Below are 18721 nucleotides of genomic sequence, written 5' to 3' on the forward strand. Positions count from 1 at the left end.
CTTCAGCACCCATGCCCAGCATCCACTTCTGGCCTGGGGCCCCGAAACATAGGGATTCCTGGAAGAGTCACCTGGTCCTAGGTCATTCCCTCCCATCGTCTTCTAGAAACAGCTTCAGGGGTAGATGCTGCACCCACCCATCCAAGCCAGCCTAGGCAGAATGCAGAAGGTGCCTGCTGCACACAGCTCTTCTCCCAGGCTCCACCCCTCACAGGCTCCTTCAGGATCCCCAGGTTTATGTCTTCCCTGCCCCTCAGTCTCCACATGGACCACAAGCAGGCTGTGTCATGGAAAAACCAGGGCTTGGGAGTCAGAAAGACCTGAATTCAAATTCTGGCCGTGTTACTTCCCAACTGTGTAAGCTTGGGCAAATTTCTCACCTTCTCTGAGCCTCAATGTCTTTATCAGTAAAGTGGGGATAATAACACCCCTTCCCTCACAAGTGATCGTATGGACCAAACGATGCCAAGTCAGGGATCCGATTAAAATTCCTTTCCAATCACACCCAGTGCAATTATTCTGGGGTCATTTCCCCTTCATTCTTAGACCGGCATAATTGGACTTCCTTGCTTATACCAGTGGAACCAGGTGGGAGGTCTCTAGGGACTAGAGGTCTCTAGGGAATCCTACGTTCCTCAACTCCATTTGCCCCACTTTGGGGAGAAGGTAGCTGGACCTGCCAGGTAGCTGGACACCACTTTTCCTTGGCTTGATTCCCTGGGGCAGAGCTTTCCGCAGGCCCTTAGGACACAATGCTGTGTGACCTTCAGGGGGCATTTCCTGCTGTGGCTGAGTGTCCCTGGGATCCAGAGGAGAGGTGGGTAGCATGGTCATGGCTAAAGATTTTATTCCAAGCAAGCCAGGCTGTTCACGACCCAGGATCTCAGGCATCAGGCACCTGGTCTCATGCTCTGAATTCAAAGTAGCAGTCTCTCTTTTTCCGCTCTTGTGGAGAGACCCTCTTCCCTGATGGGAAGGTCTGGTAGGTCTTCAGGTTCTCGGGGGCTAGTCTTAAAAGGTGCCACTTCTTCTTCGGGCACAGAGGAGGCCTAGGGGTGAGGATGGGACTGGTGTTATGCAGTGTGCCAGGGAAGGAGGGTGACGCGTGCCCACCCACAGCCCCACGTGCCCACTTTCCAACTCAAGCTGACCCGCTGGCTACTCGTCAGTTTAACACCTGATAAGTCCCCCTGGACTTGGGGTGGGAATAACCTGTATTTACATAATGGCACAGTGGTTAAGAGTGAGGACACGGATGTCAGACAGACCTGGTCCTAACTCCTGCTAGAAGCGTGCATATTTAAGAATGGCCCAGTGGTGGTATCCCCCTCTTAGCTTTGACTTGAGGAATAAATGCAGTAATGCATGTGAAGCTCTGGACAAGGAGTAAACACACAACATATGTTCTAAGAAATGATGATGGTGATGATGGAGGGGATTCCAGGAGGGAGGGGCTTGCCCCAGGCCTGTCACTGACCCTCTTCTCCCAACCACCTGGTTGGCCCTTTGCGTTAGTTGTGAAACTGTCAGCAGCGGTGCAAGTGGCCAGGCAACCTGAAGAAAGAACAGAGTTGGGATGTCCCGCTCTCCCCACAGTGACGGGGATTGGGGGCAGATCCTGGCCAGAGCCGTCTCAAGAGGATACCTGTCCTCAGGAGAGTCCCACTGTACTCTAGGGACGGACTGGCTCAGAGCCATCCCAAGATTAGAGAGAGCCCCCGAGTCCTAGAGATGGTGATGGGAGATGCTGCTTCCTTTCCAAGCTCTGCCTCCAACCATCCAGGCCACGCAGCACAAGTTCCCCAGGCGATCAATGAGCCTCACGTTCCCTTTTTTGTAAAATGATCCTGTCTGTCTTGCAAAAAGGAACTTTTAGATGCAGTGAAGACTGTTTCTTTAAAAACCATTAAACTTATGAAAACAGATGCTACTTTGTCAGTAAGGATGATGGTGAATCTCAGGACTCTAAGGCAAGCAGGGAGTGATTGGCATGGAGCTAAACCCCAAGCTCTATCCACTGACCTCCCAGGCCAGGCACCACCCACCACCCTACCCCACTCCAGGACACCTCATGTGAGCCAATGATCTCCCTGCCTGTGCTTCAGGAAGGAGAGAGCACAGAAACCACAGTACCCAAGTCATCTTTCAGGCCAGAGTGGGCCTTCCCTGGAGAAAGGAGCTGTCCTAGATAAAAGCAGAGAGGGGCAGGAGGCAAGGAACTTTCCTGTTTAGGTAGATGGGCAGAAAGTCCTTAGGAGAACATTTTCCAAATGTGAACGGGGCCGGGGGAGGATTCCTGCTCGGTGTAGTGCCCTCTGTATCCACCAGAGGGCAGCAGCTCCTTACTGCTCTCTGCATCGGCGCCCAAGTTAGGACTAGTGTAGCTGCCAGGCTGCCTTTGCAGGCAGGGCATCAGTCCGCAGATTCAGGCCCACTAAGCTTACGGAGCTTCTCCCAAACTCCCAGTGCATCTGGCCGGGAAAGCACTCTTCCTGATTCGCCTATTCAGGCTACCAGCATCCCCCCTGAGGCTGCCAATGCCCTGACCCCCTTGCTCTGTAACCATCACTCTCTGCACTGCACGTTCTAGGGCAAGATCCTCAACTCACTTCTCAGTCTGTGCGCTGTGCATGCCTGGCCGAGAGCAGGTGCCCCATGGGTGCGTTTGTTGACTGCCTAGATGAAGGGAGGGCAGGCACTCACAGGACGGTGGGGAGGGGGTACCGTTCCGGCTCCCTCACTGGCAGCGCAAAGTAGGGGACTCGAGGCACCATGCCCGTCTTGTCTTGATAGTACTTCCGATGCTGCTGGACCATCTATGGTTCAATCAAGGAAGAGATGACAGGTTGTTAGTGCGCGGGACTGACCACAGGCACCTGCAGTCCATGCCTCGCTGCACCTGGGCAGGGTTGGAGGCCACCTCCCCTAATGCCCCCGGAGGAGTCCCGGAGTTGCTGGGGCCCTAACTCAATTGCCAACCAGCTGGGTGTCCTCACTGAGTCGCGACTTCTCATCTGCCTAATGGGAATGACGACACCCACCAGACCAACTTTGCTACAGAGAGTAAACGAGACAAGCTCAGACCGAGTACAAAAACTCACCCCCACAGGCCTACGCACACCTGCTGTGCACACAGGCACCATGTCCGCCTGGCCTGTGTTTGCTCCCCGCTCTCCTTCCCCCCTGTACGGGGCATGTTCTGCTGAGCGCCAAGATGGAGGGAGAGGCTTTGGCAGACCCCCTGAGATGGTCACACATGCCTCAGGGGCTGGTGGCATCAACCTCCCCCTCTCCCGAGGAAGCTGCTTTACTCATACAAGTTCTCTGCCCTGAGGCCAGGACACACCTTGTCCTTGCAATCAGACTAGAGGGGGAGGCTTGCGAGAGAAGGTGATGGAGAGAGTAAGGTTTTGGGAACACAGGAGAGAATGAACCTTTATCCCCGCCAAGGGCATAAGGGCCAGCTCAGGCCCGTACACCTGTGGTCTCTGGGGATGTGTCTGAACCACATCCAGGGAGGCTTTACCAGCCTGAACAGCAGGACAAGAACAACAGGGGTGTGGGTGGGTCGCCTTCCTCAAGCTCACTCCCTGCAGGGCAGTCTCGCCCAGCCTGGGGCTGAGAGTGACTCAGAGCATGCCCCCAGGGGGCTGCAGGGCAGGGAGGGGTTGGCGGGCTCCAGGACGCAGGTGGATAAATGCCGTGGGGCTAGACCTGGGGCCGGGGGCTCTAGTGGGGCCTTTGCTCATGTGTTATTCATCTGGTGGGTGGATCTTAGACCTTTTACTCACCTACAAAATAGATGGCATTCCACAGATCCAAGAGACTCCGGGGGGCAGAAGGTAAGGGCAGGAGCCTAGAGACAGGTCCCTAGAGACCCCTAGCTCCACTGGCAGTGGGGGTGAGCAGGAGCTGGAGGTCCTGAAGCCCCGGGAGGTAGGGAGAGATGAGAGGGGCAAAGTCCTAAGCCTCCTTTCTCCCTTTAGCCAAGCCCACCATGCTCCCTGCTGGCTCAGGGGCTCTGAGAAAGGAAATCAAGACACTGTGGCAGGTGCGAGGTCTCCCCCGGCCCCTGGCCATCACCCCCTTCCTGTGGTGGGGGCAGGTGGGCAGGAGGGGAGGCCACAGGGCAGCCCCACACAGCTTACCTGGTAGAAATTCGTGAGCTCTGTGGAGCGGTGGCTGTCCAGGTTGAAGTGAGTGTAGCTGGGCTTGTGCAGCCAGCGGTCCCGGGTGCTCGCGTGCTCCATCAGCAGGAGGTTGGGGTTGGTGGAGAAGATGGTGGGGAAGTGGCTGCCTTGGCCGAAGGGAGTGTGGCTCTTCTCCATGGCTGCGTTGCGGTGGTCCTGGAAGTACTTGAGGGTGGTGGTGCCGTAGGGAGCGCCAAAGGAGGAGGCCACAGTGGGGACGTGGCCCTGGTACCTGCCGATCACGGTGGGGGTGGTGGAGCCACAGATCAATGAAGGGCCCCAGGCCTGTTCCAAGAGAGGCCCTTAAAAGTGGAGGGTGCCGTGGCTCATGCCTGTAATCCCAGCATGTTGGAAAGCTGAGGCGGGAAGAACACTTGAGCCCAGGAGTTCTGAGACCAGCCTGGGCAACACAGTGAGACTCTGTCTCTATATAAAAACATAATTAACAATTAAGAAAAAAAAAGACGAAAGGCAGAGTCAGGGGAGCCCGGTGGCCATCTTTGGCCCTAAGAGGCTTCCCAAGATGCACTGACCTGCTCAGGTCTTTGGGGATGGCCAAGTCCAAGGGGCTCTGGGCCTCTCCCTCCCCACAGAGGTCTTTGCCTAGATGCTCTTCTCTCCAGACCAGGGGCTTACACAGGGGCCAGAACACCAGATACCCCCCAGTCAACACTGTAGACAAATCACTGTCCCTCCAGGGGCCTGCATTTACTCAGGTGTTGGCCTGAAGATGCAAAGGCCTCCTCTGGCTCCCACATTCTGCAGTTATCTCATGAAAGAGTAGGGGGAGTATGAGAAGCGGGTGGGGGCCCGGTCAGTGAAAGGCAACGGGTAGGAGATGTGGTGTAGCAAGGCCCAGGTTCAGGATGCCGCAGCCTTGCTCCCAGCACAGCAGCCTCCCAGCATGTTACTCAGGCAGCCTGGAGACCTGACCAAGGTTCTGGAGCTCTGAGAGCCTACAAGGAGTCTTCCACCCTCTGTGACCAAGGAGGTTCCGTGAGAGGGACAGGAGATGGGCGAGTGGAGGCCTTGGTGACACAGGCACTCTAGAGATCCTTGGTTAAATGAGACTTGCTCCAAGAGCTAAAGACTTGTTTTAACAAAGCAAGGGAGAGTCAACAACACCCAGAGAGTACAGGCGCCAGACTCGCGGCCAATGTGGAAGCTTGCCGAGCAGCACGGCCCTGTGCCCCCTGCATGCCTCACTCTCCGGGTTCTGATTTCTGCTCCATGAGGCCCTTGAAATCGCTCTTCCCAAGGCTGCCTGTGCTCTTGCTGCTGCAGGTCAGTGGACACGCTCTGTCCTGCTGGGCTTTCCAGTAGCACAGGGCATCGCCCACCTCTCCCTTCCTGAAACGCTGCTCTTGGTTTGGATGACACCTTTGCTCCTTTCTGTTGCTTTTGCCAACATCTCTGACCACACCTTCATGAGCCTTCTCCTCTGCCCGCCTATTAAGCACTGGTGAACCTCCGGGGTCTGTCTTGGGTGATGGCAGCCATGCCATGGCCGTAGCCACCTCCTGTGTGCAGATGAACCCAGTCCACAGCTCCCACCTGGGAGTTCTCTCCAAGCCTTAGGCTGCTATGTACAATTGCACACCAGGCATATCCCTTGGATGTCTCCCAGGCTTGATCTCCCGCCCCCACCTTCCCTGACAGTCTGGTCCCATCTCTGTGAAAAGTTCCCCCTAGCCATCCAAGTCAGAAACTGAGGCATCCACCTCACCCACATCTAGTCAGTCACCAAGTCCTGTAGCTCCATCTGCACCACCTGAGCCCAGCCGTGTGCCCTTGTACCTGGCATGTGGTCATAACCACCTCACTGTTCTAACTGCACCAGACCGGTGCCCCTGCAATCCCTTCTCCACCAGACTGAACCTTAGTCCAGAGTCAGATCCTTGGCGTGGCATTCAAGGCCATCTGTGATCTCACCCTGGCCCAGCTCTCCAGCCCCATCAGCTCCCCTACACACCCCAGTCCTGCAGAGTCATCGCAGCCGTCTAGATGTAACTCCGTCCCCTACTCTCACCTCTTCTGGGGTCTTTCCCTGTGCCTTGGGCCTCGGTCTCCTCACCAACAGAACGGGCGCTGCCTGGAATTAGATAGCAATGCATGGTTTCCTTCTTTTTGTCTTCAGGAAAAAGGCAAGGAAGTGAAGCCGAGTGACTGCTGACAGGCCTGCTCACTGTAGGGAAGCTCACACAAAGTGAGTCCTTCCCTGGCTCCTGGTCCCACCACCCTCAACAGCTGTGCCTTCTTGGGGTCTCACAGCATCTGGCATTGGCTAGGCCAGAGCTGCAATGAGGCTGCAGAGGGCAGAGGCTCCACCCCAGCTGCACAGGCACCCCCTTCAGCCTCACTACTCACATCCCTGGATGCCACAGAGGTGCCGCCCTTGACACCGTGACCCTGGCGGTTCTGACTCTTCTCCACCACCTCAGTGCCCTTCCTCCTCAGCCTCCTGAGTTCCCCACGGAGGCCAGGTCTCCTCTGGAACTGGGAAGACGGAGGAATTGGTGGGTGCTTTGCTGTCTCTCCTGTGAGGCTGTGTAGTCACCTTGGCCACTTCAGGAGACAGAGTCTTCCTCCCGGCCTGGGCGCCACTCCTGGATCTGGAGCTCCTGCTCTGGCTTCACCCAAGGCCTCATTGTCCCGTCCGTCTCTCCTTGTCTCTCTCAGCCTCTGCCCTTCTTCTGTCATCTTTAATATCCCCCTCCCTCTCGGCCTCTTCCCCTCTGCCTGTAAGCGGGCATGAGCCGTGGTTCCTAGATTGTACATTTCCACAGTAAAGGCTGGTGCCCGTTTATAGGCAGAGGGGAAGCAGCCAAGAGAGGAGACGTTATAGATGGCCAAGAGGAAGGCGGGATTGCAGATTCCCTCCCTCCTTCTGGAGCTCGCTAAGGAATACGCTGCATCTTCTGCCTGATTTCTCAACTCTCACCCTTTCCTTGACCTCCCTCAGTCTGCCTTCAGACCCACCATTGAAACGTGAACGTGTACGTCTAAGTTAAGGTCATATCAGATCCTGCTGTTGCCAAATCCATTGTCCTTGGCTCACACTGTCCCACTGCAACATTCGCACTGATGAAGAAACTTGTTTGGGAAAAAAATCTAACCTGAGACATGTAAGCAAGTTCCTGAGAGCACTTCGTGCTGTAGATGAAGCTTAATCAAGATATAGATTCAACAAATTAAGATGTCAAAGACAAGCGATGGGGAGATGCTGCCTCCTCTATCCTGAGGGCTCCTCCCACATGGACGGGAGGTTCCTCCCACAGTGGAACCATCGGGCAGCCTGTGGCTCACCTCTCCCCTCCCTCCTTGTCCTCCTCAGAAGCAAGGAAGCCCGCTCCACCCCTCCAAGCCTTAGGTTTTAGATGAACAGGCTCTGCCCGTGGGGAGGAGGCCGGCCCCAGTGCCTGTCTCGTTCTGAGGCTGTGTTCACCGCATTCTCTAACAGCCACATTCCTCTTTCACCTTCTTAAGTGGTTCAGAATGTAGGGAATGGAAGAGATACTGGTCACCAGGTGCTGCCAACCCCAGCAAAAAGATGAAGCGATAGAATGAAAGGCAAAGGAAGATACCCACAGCATTCTGCAGGGAAAAGAGCATAACCCAAGAATACCACACCAGCCAGGCGGTCACAGGGGAACAAAGCCACCCTGTCCCAGCATGAAAGGGCTCAGCAACTAAAGCACCCACAAGCTCTTCTTGAAAGTCATGTTCAGTGACAAAATCCTGCCAATCAAGAGATGATTCAAAAGAAAAAAAAACAACCAACTCAGTAATGTAGAGCGTCTGTTAGAATGAGTGGTGGTGAGCTTCAAATCTATTTAAGTGCAGAACCAGGAATAGCAACTAGGTGAATGCTAGTTACAGAATGGAATGTGAATGTTATAAAACCTGTCAAAGTAAAACTAATTTAAGCAACCAAAATTGGGGGGTGGGTGGAGGGGAGATGGGGGCGCACTGACTAAGAATCTCTTTAAATCAGAATCAACCCATGGCATCTAAAATTGAAACACATTGTTAGAAAAAAGTACAACATAATGGCTTTAGTACTTTGGTGGTTTTTATCCTCTCTCTCTCTCCTATAGAGGAATCTTTTTGTACTAATATCTCTTGTGATGAATTAATACTTATCTCAAATCTACTTATTCTTCCATTTTACTTCAGTTTCTTTCTCTTCAGTTAAGTTCTATTAAGATTCAATTTCATGCTTTTCATTTTCAAATAGCAAATATGGTATGATTATATTTTTATAAAGTTACTTTTGTCTGTCTTTATATCCATCCATCCATCCATCCACTCCTCCATCTAGTCCTTTATCTGAATATACACATAAGGTCTACGGCCATACCACCCAGAGCACGCCCGTTCTTGTCTGAATATACACATAAAGAGAAACTGAATAAAATGCACCAAATGTTGACCTTGGATAATTCAGGATGTTTGGATTTGGGGCGATTTGTGGCTTTTCTCTTTGCACACACATCATTTTTTAAAAACAGAGTCAGATGGCATGAAACATTAATTTATCAGGAACCTGCTGTGTGCTGGCACCACACTAAGTGCTGGAAACACAAAGACCCATGGTGCTCAGCCTGCCTTCCCCGAGCCCAGTCCTCACTCAGTGTTTACTGAGTCATGGGGTGCATTTGTCAGGCACCACGCTGAGCTGGCCTGGGTACAACCAGCTCCAACCCAAGTGGGACCATGGTCAAGGTTCTAGTGCTATCAACCACAAGGAGGGAAGGCCATTCCCAGGGTGGGTACTGGAGGAGCTCCATGATGAGTGTCCACTGGGGTGAGGCTTTGAGGAAAGTCCCAGGGCAGGGGGAGCCCCTGAGTCTGGCTCCTTCCCCAGGCGATGGTGTTGCCCCAGGGTCCTCTTCTCTTTTCAGGGACCCATTCCTTCTGGGAGATCTCATCTATGTGAGACTTCCAACATGTCCCGTATGTCAATGACAGCCAGATCTGGGTCTCCAGCCTCTACCATGCTGGCAATGGATCCACATGCCTGGCTGCCCACACAAGGCTGGGCCACCACACCACAGACTCAGCGCCACTGAAACTGCTCTTCCTCCAGTATATCCCTGCCCCCTCCAACCTCCACTTAGGCCAGAAACTGGGACTTGATGGCCCTGCGTCCTCCTTTCTCCATCACCCTGCACATCTGACCTCTCCCTAAGTCCTGCTTAGACCCCTCCTCAGCCACTGGCCTGCGGCCCTCTTCCATCCCACTGCTGCGAGCCTCCCTCATTGCTTGCCTGGACAATCTCCAATCTCCTCCCTGGTCTAAACTGAGCATCACCCCCTCCAGCCTGCTGTCCACACAGCACCAGAGACATCCCTCCTCTCGCCCATCACTGCCCTGTAGGTGCCCTGGGCCCCAGCAGCGTTACTCCCAGTCTCTGGGGCCCCACGTGCTCTTCAGGCCTCTGGGCCTTTGCATGGAGTTCCTCTCCTGGGATGCATTTTCCCTCTTGCCCATCTGGGGATCTGCCACCCACTCCTAAGGATCCAGTGCCCTCTGCTACCTCCCCTGACTGCACACCCTGTACCTAGCACCTGCCTCACTGAGAGGACTGTCATCCTTAAGTCCACACTCAGACCCGAATGAACTTGTCTCTTCTGCTAATCCGTGTTCTCCTTTATCCTCAGCACCTGGCACATGCCAAGTGCTCAACAAATGTTCACTGGAGGAGGCAGAATTCCAGAAACTCTGGGGGCACCATGCCCTGGAATCCTGATTTAACAGGAGCGTGGCTCTGATCAGCAGAGCACATGTTGGCATGAAGCATCCCTCCCACAGGGGCGTTGGGCTCCTCCGAAGAAAGGAGCCATAGAAAAATGATGTGTTCTCGTGATTCTTCTCTTCGCCCCCAAGCTCTCTGCCATACTCCTCCTCTGCTCCCTGCTTCTCCACCTTCTCTGAATGCCACGATATTTGCATCCCAATAGAATAGAAGCCCTCTCCTCCGCAATCCTCCTGAGTTCTGCCTGGATTCTGTTCAGGGCTTGCTGCTCAGGCAGGTGTGTGTGCACGCACACACTTGCACACATGTGCAGGTTCACATTCTTTAGCACTCAGTGGGCACAGCTTGGCAAGCTAGGTCTGTGTCCCTTATATGCACCTGCATTTGCGTTGCTTTGAGCGTGCCCTGAGCTCCATGGCGGAGACTTCTGCAGTCCTGTTTGTATTGATCTGTGGCAGGCCAAGGTAGGGAAGAACAGAGAGGAATGGCAAGTTTTATAAGAGGGCATTGAGTGGCAGCATTTGCTGTGTTGGCTAGTGCCACCACACCTCCCCTTCAACCCCTTCATCTGCCCCCATCCACCACCCTGTCCCTCCATCCATCTGTATGCCACATAAGCCAGGAGACTGTGCCAAGCCAGACCCCTGGGCAATGATCACATGTGGATTCTAAGGCCCACTGTGGGTTACTGTGTGAAAAGGAGCAGTCCCTTCCCTGCCTCTTAATAGCACCACTTGGCCCTACAGCCAACATTGAAACTAATTACCATGAGCCATCAGGGATCCCATGATCAGCCTTATTAACTGATTAACCAGTGACTATTCGGCATGTCCGCATTCCACAATGCATCCTCTCCTCCATAACGCCGCCTACTGAGGACAGTTCTGATCAGATTCCTCCCCAGGGCAAAACCCTTCAAGGGCTCCCCATTGCCTGTGACACCAAGCACAAGCGGGGCCAGGTGTCAGTCCCTCCGCACCAGGGCCTCTGTGAGAATTCATCCACTGTCATATCACAGCTTTCCCACTCCAGCTGAAAAGGCCATTTGCTGCTTTGAAAGAACATCCTTCTGGCACCTCCACACCATTTTTTTTTTTCTCAAGCCACATCCTCCATCCAGAAGGCTCTGCTCTCCCCGCTTCCCACATTGTGATCTTACCCATCCTTTGGGGTCCATCTTGAATGCCCTCTTTCCCATGGAGCCTCCATGACCCAGCCCATAGACCCTGCCTGCCTGCACCGTGGAACTGTCTTTGCCCTTTGCACCTCTCGTATGTCTCAGTTCGTATTGTTTTTCTTTTTCTTTTCTTTTTTTTTTTTTTTTGAGACTGAGTCTCACTCTGTCACCCAGGTTGGAGTGAAGTGGCACGATCCTCACTGCAACCTCCATCTCCCAGGTTCAAGTGATTCTCCTGCCTCAGCCTCCCGAGTAGCTGGGATTACAGGTGCCCGCCACCACACCCAGCTAATTTTTGTATTTTTAGTAGAGACGGGGTTTCGCCATATTGGCCAGACTGGTCTCGAACTTCTGACCTCAGGTAATCCACCTGCCCCAGCCTCCCAAAGTGCTGGGATTACAGGTGTGAGCCACAGCACCTGGCCTCAGTTCACATTCTTTCATATCACAATAATCTGAGCCACTGGAATATTCTTTCTGTATGAATTATAGGCTCTCTGGGGAGGGAGGGTTCTGTTGTACTCATACTGGCATGCTTGGCATTCCCTGCACCCAGTGGATGTTCTGTGAATATCTGTTGAATAGAATTGACAAATGGTGGCACATTTTAAAGGGTTGGTCTTTCTTCTGGAGAGAAGGAGGATCCCTGTTGCAAAGCCCAAGTCTGCAGGAGCCCCTGATCACCTGTTCTTAGGGGACTCCACAGTTCCTCAAGGTTGAGAGGCACCAGTTACCTATGAAATGTCCTTGAACAGCTCAGAGGTGAATTCTAGGGAAGAAATAGGGGCTGGCCTTGGGGCAGAAGTCCTGGGAAAGGGGTGGGGAATGACGTGGCTTATGAATCCTCCAGAAGAGAAGATACTGCAGCAGAGAAAGGCAGGTGAGGGGCCGGAGGCTCCCTAAGTGTGTGAGGCCCTCTGAGACCAGGCTGCCTCCTGGGGGGATAGAGAGGGAAGCTCCCTGTGGGGACAGGGCCAAGAGGGAGAAGAATTGAGGGACTGTAGAATTTACTTTCTGCTTCTGTATTTTGTGCTTGAATCTGGGACAATGATCTGTTCCCTCAGCTGAAGATGAGAACCGAACAACAAAAGTAGCGCCTGCTGTGCCTTCAGTCAGACCTCTCAGCCTGGGGGCGGGGGTCTGCCAAGGAGAATGGCACAGGTGGAAGGCTTCACACGACGAGGGCCCTTCTTTCAAAAGCTTGAAAACAGGACCACACCTGCCAGTTTCTCAACAGTGATCTGCATTGCAAGGGGCCATAGAAATTCTCAGACAAGCGTTCCTGTCCTTAGTTATATCTTAGAATTGCCTGGGAGGATTAAAAACCCCTGCAGCCCTAGCCCAGCCCAACCAATGACATCAGAATCTCTAGATGGGGCCTGAGCACAGGTCATAGTTAAAGCTCCCCGGGAGATTCTAATACTAACGAATGGGCACAAGGAGTCCCCTACCTCCTGCTGGGCAGATGGCCTTTGTTTCATATCGCAAGATGCACTGGCCTGTTTGGAGGGCTGCACCTCGGGTACCAGGGCCTGGGTTGAAGTGGAAGGGGCTTTGGAAACGCAAATGCTTTGGAACCCTCCCTTCCCAAGCCTGGCCTGACCTCTCTCCCTGAAGGGTAAGGCCCCAGGCCCCAGGCCCCAGGAAGCTGGCAGAGTGTATTACTCTGTTCCCACGCTGCTATGAAGAACTGCCCTAAACTAGGTAATTTATAAAGGAAAGAGGTTTAATTGACTAACAGTTCTGCAGGGCTGGGGAAGTCTCAGGAAACTTACAGTCATGGCAGAAAGGGAAGCAAACATGTCCTTGTTCTCATGGCAGCAGGAGAGAGAAATGGGTGCCCAACAAATGGGGAGCCCCTTATAAAACCATCTGATCTCGTGAGAACTAACTCTCATGAGAACATGATGGGGGAACTGCCCCATGATTCTATTATCTCCACCTGGTCCCTCCTGTGACATGTGGGGATTATGGAAACTACAATTCAAGATGAGAATTGGGTGGGGACACAGCCAAACCATATCACGGGGGCAGGCAGTAGTGGGCTACAGGCCGTGCCTACTGGCTTCAAGGGAATCAACTTCTAAATTTTCAGGAATTTGTTAAGTCTGTTATTAAACAAGCCAGTATTAAATATCAAATTATATTCAATTACAATTAAATATGTTATATTAGGCCAGGCATGGTGGCTTCTATAATCCCAGCACTTTGGGAGGCTGAGGCAGGCAAATGGCTTGAGCCCAAGAGTTCGAGACCAGTCTGGGCAGGCCTGTCTCTATAAAAAATGCAAAAATTAGCCAGGTATGGTGGTGCACACCTGTGGTCCCAGCTACTTAGGAGGCTGAGGTGGGAGGATCACTTGAGCCCAGGAGGTTAATGCTATAGTGAGCTGTGATCGTGCCACTGCACTCAAGCCTGGGTGACAGAGTAAGACTGTATCAAAGGAAAGAAAAACACACTAAAACCAAAGGAGATAGTCAAAACTCCTCACTTCCTAATTATTTTGCCACGTTACTATCGTCTGTGTTTGAGGTTGTCATGTCCACTGTACCTGTGGGGTGGAAATATTATATAATGGTGCACAGCTGTGCATCCATCCCTCCCCAACTCTGCAATTAAGGACACTACGTTGATAGTTTGAAATCAGCTTTGGTGAGAGTATTTATACCACAGATACGGATGAATGTTACAAATCAAAGCATTTTTGCTCCAGAGAACTGGTTGTTAAACATTTGCCAGGACACCACTGTGTGTGTGTTTGCTGTACAGGGATTCTGGGGATGGGGACACAGCCACCTTTGTGGGACCACTCTCCTGACAATGGAGTGGAACGCACTGATTTTAGGACTAGAGGCCCCTAAAGTCTCCGAGGTCCAGCTCAGTGACAGATATGGGCACAACTGCCACCCCAGGCAGACAGAGAGAGGGGCTGGGAGGCAAATCCTCTTGCCTTCACTCTTGGTGAGAGCTGCTGGGCAGGAGCTGTGGGCATGGGGCGCAGTGGCAGTCTGGGCATGAATGAATGCACGGCGCAGGCCAAGTGTCTGCACTGAGAGCCGGGTGAGGCGTGGCCGGAAACAGAGAATGAGGAATGGATGCCACCTGGATCCGACCTGCAAGCAGGAAGCTTGGATCCTCACTGAGGCCAATCTCATCCCTTCAAACCCCTTCAAATCTCAGGGACTCTGACCCAAGAGCTCCTGCCCACTGCAGGAATAGCACCCAGGCCAGGCGTAGGCAGGCACTGCCTGTGGCAAGGTGCCTAGGAGCTGTGTCCCCAGGAACAGCACGGGACCAAATGGAGCACCCTGGCTGGCAAGGCTGAAGACCAGCTTTGTTATTATCTCATGTTCCCCGCGGTTCCTAGAACCAGATCTTGAACACAGTAGGGATCTAACTAACGATAACAGCTAACAAGGATCAAGTGCCAGGCTTCAGGCATCTTAACTAACTGAAACCTCTAACCTGCACACCATGATCATCCCCATTGAACAGATAAGGTAGGTGAGGCAGGGGAGATAAATAACCTGCCCAGGGTAAGAAAGTCATGGAGCCAGGATTCGTACCAGGCAGGCTGGCTCCAGAGTCCATCTCTTACTGTCGACCCCATTCCCTCCCTGCTAAATGAGGGAGGCAGTGTGAAACTCCACATGAGGGTTGGGGAGATATTGGGGTGAGTTGGGGTGTTGAAGTCACAAAGCCGAGGCTCGGCAACTTGCTGAATGACTTTGGGCAAGCTGCTCCTTCCTCATCTGGGTTATTGTGATGATTTTAAAAAAGAAGAAAGGCCAGGCGCGGTGGCTCATGCCTGTAATCCCAGCACTTTGGGAGGCCAAGGTGGGTTGATCATCTGAGGTCAGGAGTTCGAGACCAGCCTGGCCAACATGGCAAAACCCCGTCTGTACTAAAGATACAAAAATTAGCCAGGCGTGGTGGTGCGTGCCTGTAATCCCAGCTACTCAGGAGGCTGAGGCAGGGAGAATTACTTGAACCCAGGAGGCAGAGGTTGCTGTGAGCTGAGATTGTGCCATTGCGCTCCAGCCTGGGCAACAGAGCAAGACTCCATTAAAAAAAAAAGAAGAAGAAGGAGAAAAGAAGGAGAAGAAGAAGAAGAAAATGTTGTGAAAGGCCCAGCACAGTGCCTGGCACATAGTTGGAGCTCAGACTTAGGAGATCACGGTGTTATTGCCAGGCATTAGGGACCTGGCTCCAGCCCAGCACTTCCATCACCAGCGTGGGGGTCAGGCAAGTCCCCCCAGACCTCAGTGACCACATCTGGAACAGGAGGTGACAAGGCTACATGATCTCTGAGGTCCACACCAGCATGAATATTCTCTGCCTCTATGAATAAAGCAGGTAAGAGGGGGGTGATTTGAGTGTCAGAAGAGACTGGCTGCGCTTTAAAATCCTGTGATTATCAGTATTTGAACAGACACACTAAAACAAGAATTATCCAAGTGTGGTCACGAATCTTGGGTTCTTTCATTAAGTTAACAGAATTGCCAACAAGGTGGCATTTGGAAACACAAAATGACTCAATTCATTCCTCGCTGATGGGAATCTTTAAGGGGAACACATTCCTTCCAGAAAGATCCAGATGAGAAAGCAGCAGATACAGGCTCAGCTGCTCAAACTAGCCCAGTCCAGGCTTGAAGCCTCATTCATGATCCTCTTATCACCATTTCTAAATCAATCACAGGGCAGGGCGCTCAAGGGAACTGCTGAGAAGTGGCAGGCATAGGAAAGCACCCTGGGGACTGCTTCTGAAACCTGCAGCTCCCACTCCTTCCAAACAGAGTTGGGGAACTGCAGGGCAGGGTTTGCAGGAGCACCAGGCCTTGCCCCTCAGATGGGAAATGTCCAGGAGTCAGACAACAGAAAAGTTTTCAACTGGAGACTGTGGGAGGCTTAAGAAAAAAAGTCAATGTATAAAGTCAAATCTCATGATAAACACAGAGAATGTGGTGTCAGCACCACCACCCAAGGCTGCAAAAACGGATTTGAACTAAACCTTATGTGTTTACACCACACTAGGGTAGCTCCTCACTTGTTTGTCTTTGTCTTCCCAGCCTCCTAACATAACACCTGGCATGTCCCAAGCACTGACCCACATGAATGCCTTAAATAAAGGATACAGGCAAATCCTAAGTCACCTGGCTTGGCTTCAGGAAGCTACCATGACCTGGTAAATCAGCTTTGTCTGATGGGAACTCAGGTAGCTTTTGAGCTCTCTCCAAGGCTCGAAGACAGGTCGCATCCACGAATGGGCTAGGTTAAAACTACAGCACAGCCCCTGGCTGCTACTTTCTCATGCAGCCTCCAGAAATGATTTGAATGTCACAGCACCTCCGTGTCTAGCTTATTCGGCTTCAAAACAATCTCAACTTCATACCAAATACACTTTTCTTCATGTTGCCATCTGTTCCATTTGCAGGAGAGAGCATGCGGGCTTTTTCACACATTTGGAGACCCTGCCTGCAGAACCCTCAAGACATTCATTTCATTCATTCGTTCACTCTTTTTTTTTCAGACGAGGGTTCTTAGGATCATTCATTCATTCTATACAGATTTGCTGATACTGTACAAGTTGCCTCTCAGAATCCAGTGCCTGTTCTCAGCACCCATGCTGACTGGTAGGAGGGATAAAGACAGCCTTACACCCTGGGAGAGGCGGTCCGGAGTAGAAACATCAGACACTGTAGGAGAAAGAGCCAAAGAACGGGAGGGAACAGCCAGACTTGCATGTTAGATGTTTGGAGTCTGAAAATATCCAGAGAAAAGAAAGGTAGGTGTAACCTAGCATTTGAAAGTGCTAAACAGCAAGCCAGCGCTCAGGGCAAGTGGCCAGGAAGCTTTCCAAGAAAAACTTCTGGGAGGATAAAGGGAGATAAGTGAAAGCACTGACCGCAAAGTCGGGCGGGTACTGCATACATGACCCATTAACTGGGGCTCTTCCGGCCTTGCCAGGCTCTTCGAGCGGGCACCCACCCAGTATCCTTCCCTCCCTCAACCAACAAGTACTGACCTTGCCCGAATGCTGGGTGCTGGCGCTGTGAGCGGGGCGGAGGGGCCTGCTTTTTCTCTAAGCGCCGCAGGCTGCCCGCCTGGGGCGTCTCCAAGCACTAAACCCCACGTGGCTCCATCTCCTCCCTCTTCCCCGGCCGCGTCCACGCGAGGTCCCTTATCCCCTGCTGGCTGCGCCCCACTTGCCAGGGAGCGCCTTCCTGGGAAGGGGAATCTGGAGAGGCCCCCGCCCGTGCCCGGCCACTTCCTACTCTGAAACAACAAACCTCCGGGAAGGCCCAGCGCCCCGTCGGGGTGGAAAATTGGCTCCTCGGGGTTCCTTCAACCCCAAAGTCCGGGGGCAGGGGGCTGAGTTTCGACCACCGAGGAGGGAGCTAGCAGAAGGGGAAGGGCAGGAGGCGCGCCCGCGGCCTTACCCGGGCATGAGGCCAGGGGGCACGTAGGCGGCATTGAACTCGGTCAGTAGGGTGCCCGCGCTGCGGGAGGCCATGGTGGGTGCGCGAGTACAGCGAGCCCGGCGCTCCGCTCCGCCCCACGGTAAACAGCGGCGGGTCACCCGGCAACGGCCACAGCGGCGCGCCTGGCAACGCCAGCTGGCCCCGCGGTCCTCGCGTTCCGAGACACTGCGCCCTCCTGGCGGCCCCCTCCCCGAGCAGCCCCATAGGGCGCGCCCAGAAGGCGCCTCCCATTTCCGCGAGCTCTGCTGGGTGACCCCTGTCACTCGCCCCAGGCGCGTCGGGGGCTCTCTGCCATGCTGCCTGCGGGATGTGCAGAGGCTCAGATGCGGGAGGGAGGCAGAACATCGCTGGAGAGGCCTGGCGGGATCCCGGCTTGGAACGGTCTTGCCGTGACCCGGCTTGGAACGCGACGCTACCACAAAGGACAGACCAGGTCCTGACTTTGGAGGCCACGCACAAAGCAGCTGCCCCACCGTGGCTCAGGCTCAGAAACCTGAGTGGCCGTAGGGTCCCCAGGAGCTATGTCTCTCCAAGGCTTCCCCTCCACCCCAGCTCCGTGGGGGTTCCAGGAAGGGGCTCTGCAGTGGGCCGCGCGGGGCGTGGTTGCCTAGGACGCTGTGTATGATTGTGTGTGTGCATGCGTGTGTGCGTGCTTGTGTGTGTGCGCGCGTTGCGAAGAGGGGCATTTTTCATTTTTCTTCTTCATCTCTAGCTGGTGGCTTCCTTCTCACCTCATCATACCCTCAAACTACTCCACAAGAGGAGTTTTATTGGTAAGGGGCAAAAAGAAAATCATAGAACGTCTGGGTGTGTGATTTACATTTGTCCCCAATGCTGCCGTTCATTTTGGGGATGGCATCCGCAGGGGTGGCGCTTGCCTCAGAGAGCAGGCCTGCTGAAGGCCCACCCCCTATGTAATCCTGCCTCCCTCCCTGTGACTGCTTCAGCCGGGTTTCTCCAGGGACCCTCACAGCAGCCTTAGTGCCTAGGGCAGGGCCAGGGCCTTCGGGTTTTCCATAAGGGGTGAGGGTATGGGGACAGCTTCCACGGTGCCAGTCTCTTGGTGACTCGGGTGGAGGCCCTGCCACCCCAGCTCCCTCTGTAGCAGTCCTG

At 53.5% G+C, this 18721-nt stretch overlaps 2 protein-coding genes across 8 annotated transcripts in view; one reads left to right on the plus strand and one right to left on the minus strand.

Moving 5' to 3' along the window:
- Nucleotides 1-7261, plus strand: part of CIB4 (calcium and integrin binding family member 4) — a 68728-nt gene extending 61467 nt beyond the window's left edge. Inside the window, exons 8-9 of the transcript XR_008652656.2 lie at nucleotides 6328-6396; nucleotides 7153-7261. The gene's annotated coding sequence lies outside the window, so the exon portion shown is untranslated. The remainder of the gene's footprint in view (nucleotides 1-6327; nucleotides 6397-7152) is intronic.
- Nucleotides 831-17752, minus strand: CIMIP2C (ciliary microtubule inner protein 2C). 7 transcript variants are annotated; one of them, XM_063624011.1, is made up of 8 exons: nucleotides 17567-17752; nucleotides 8165-8200; nucleotides 6558-6680; nucleotides 6220-6282; nucleotides 4149-4422; nucleotides 2704-2816; nucleotides 1478-1554; nucleotides 831-1049 (listed from the first exon to the last, which is right to left on the minus strand). In XM_063624011.1, the coding sequence occupies exons 2-8, from the start codon at nucleotides 8198-8200 to the stop codon at nucleotides 905-907; spliced, it is 831 nt and encodes a 276-aa protein (XP_063480081.1). In that variant the 5' UTR covers nucleotides 17567-17752; the 3' UTR covers nucleotides 831-904. The 7 variants fall into 7 exon arrangements, with proteins under 7 accessions (XP_063480081.1, XP_063480082.1, XP_063480083.1 ...); XM_063624012.1 differs by lacking the exon at nucleotides 1478-1554 and having other exon boundaries at nucleotides 17567-17678; XM_063624013.1 differs by lacking the exons at nucleotides 6220-6282; nucleotides 6558-6680 and having other exon boundaries at nucleotides 17567-17749.
- Between the last annotated feature and the right edge of the window lie 969 nt (nucleotides 17753-18721).

The sequence above is a fragment of the Symphalangus syndactylus genome, chromosome 18 (assembly GCF_028878055.3).
Source record: "Symphalangus syndactylus isolate Jambi chromosome 18, NHGRI_mSymSyn1-v2.1_pri, whole genome shotgun sequence".
Lineage (NCBI taxonomy): Eukaryota > Metazoa > Chordata > Mammalia > Primates > Hylobatidae > Symphalangus > Symphalangus syndactylus.

Coding starts and splice junctions, on each gene's coding strand:
- CIMIP2C (XM_063624011.1), bottom strand. CDS start 8,200: ATGCCATGGGTTGATTCTGATTTAAAGAGATTCTTA. Junction 4,423..6,219: donor AGGGAAAGACCCCAGAAGAG/GTGAGAGTAGGG, acceptor CGTGATCGGCAG/GTACCAGGGCCACGTCCCCA. Junction 1,555..2,703: donor TACCCCCTCCCCACCGTCCT/GTGAGTGCCTGC, acceptor TTCTTTCTTCAG/GTTGCCTGGCCACTTGCACC.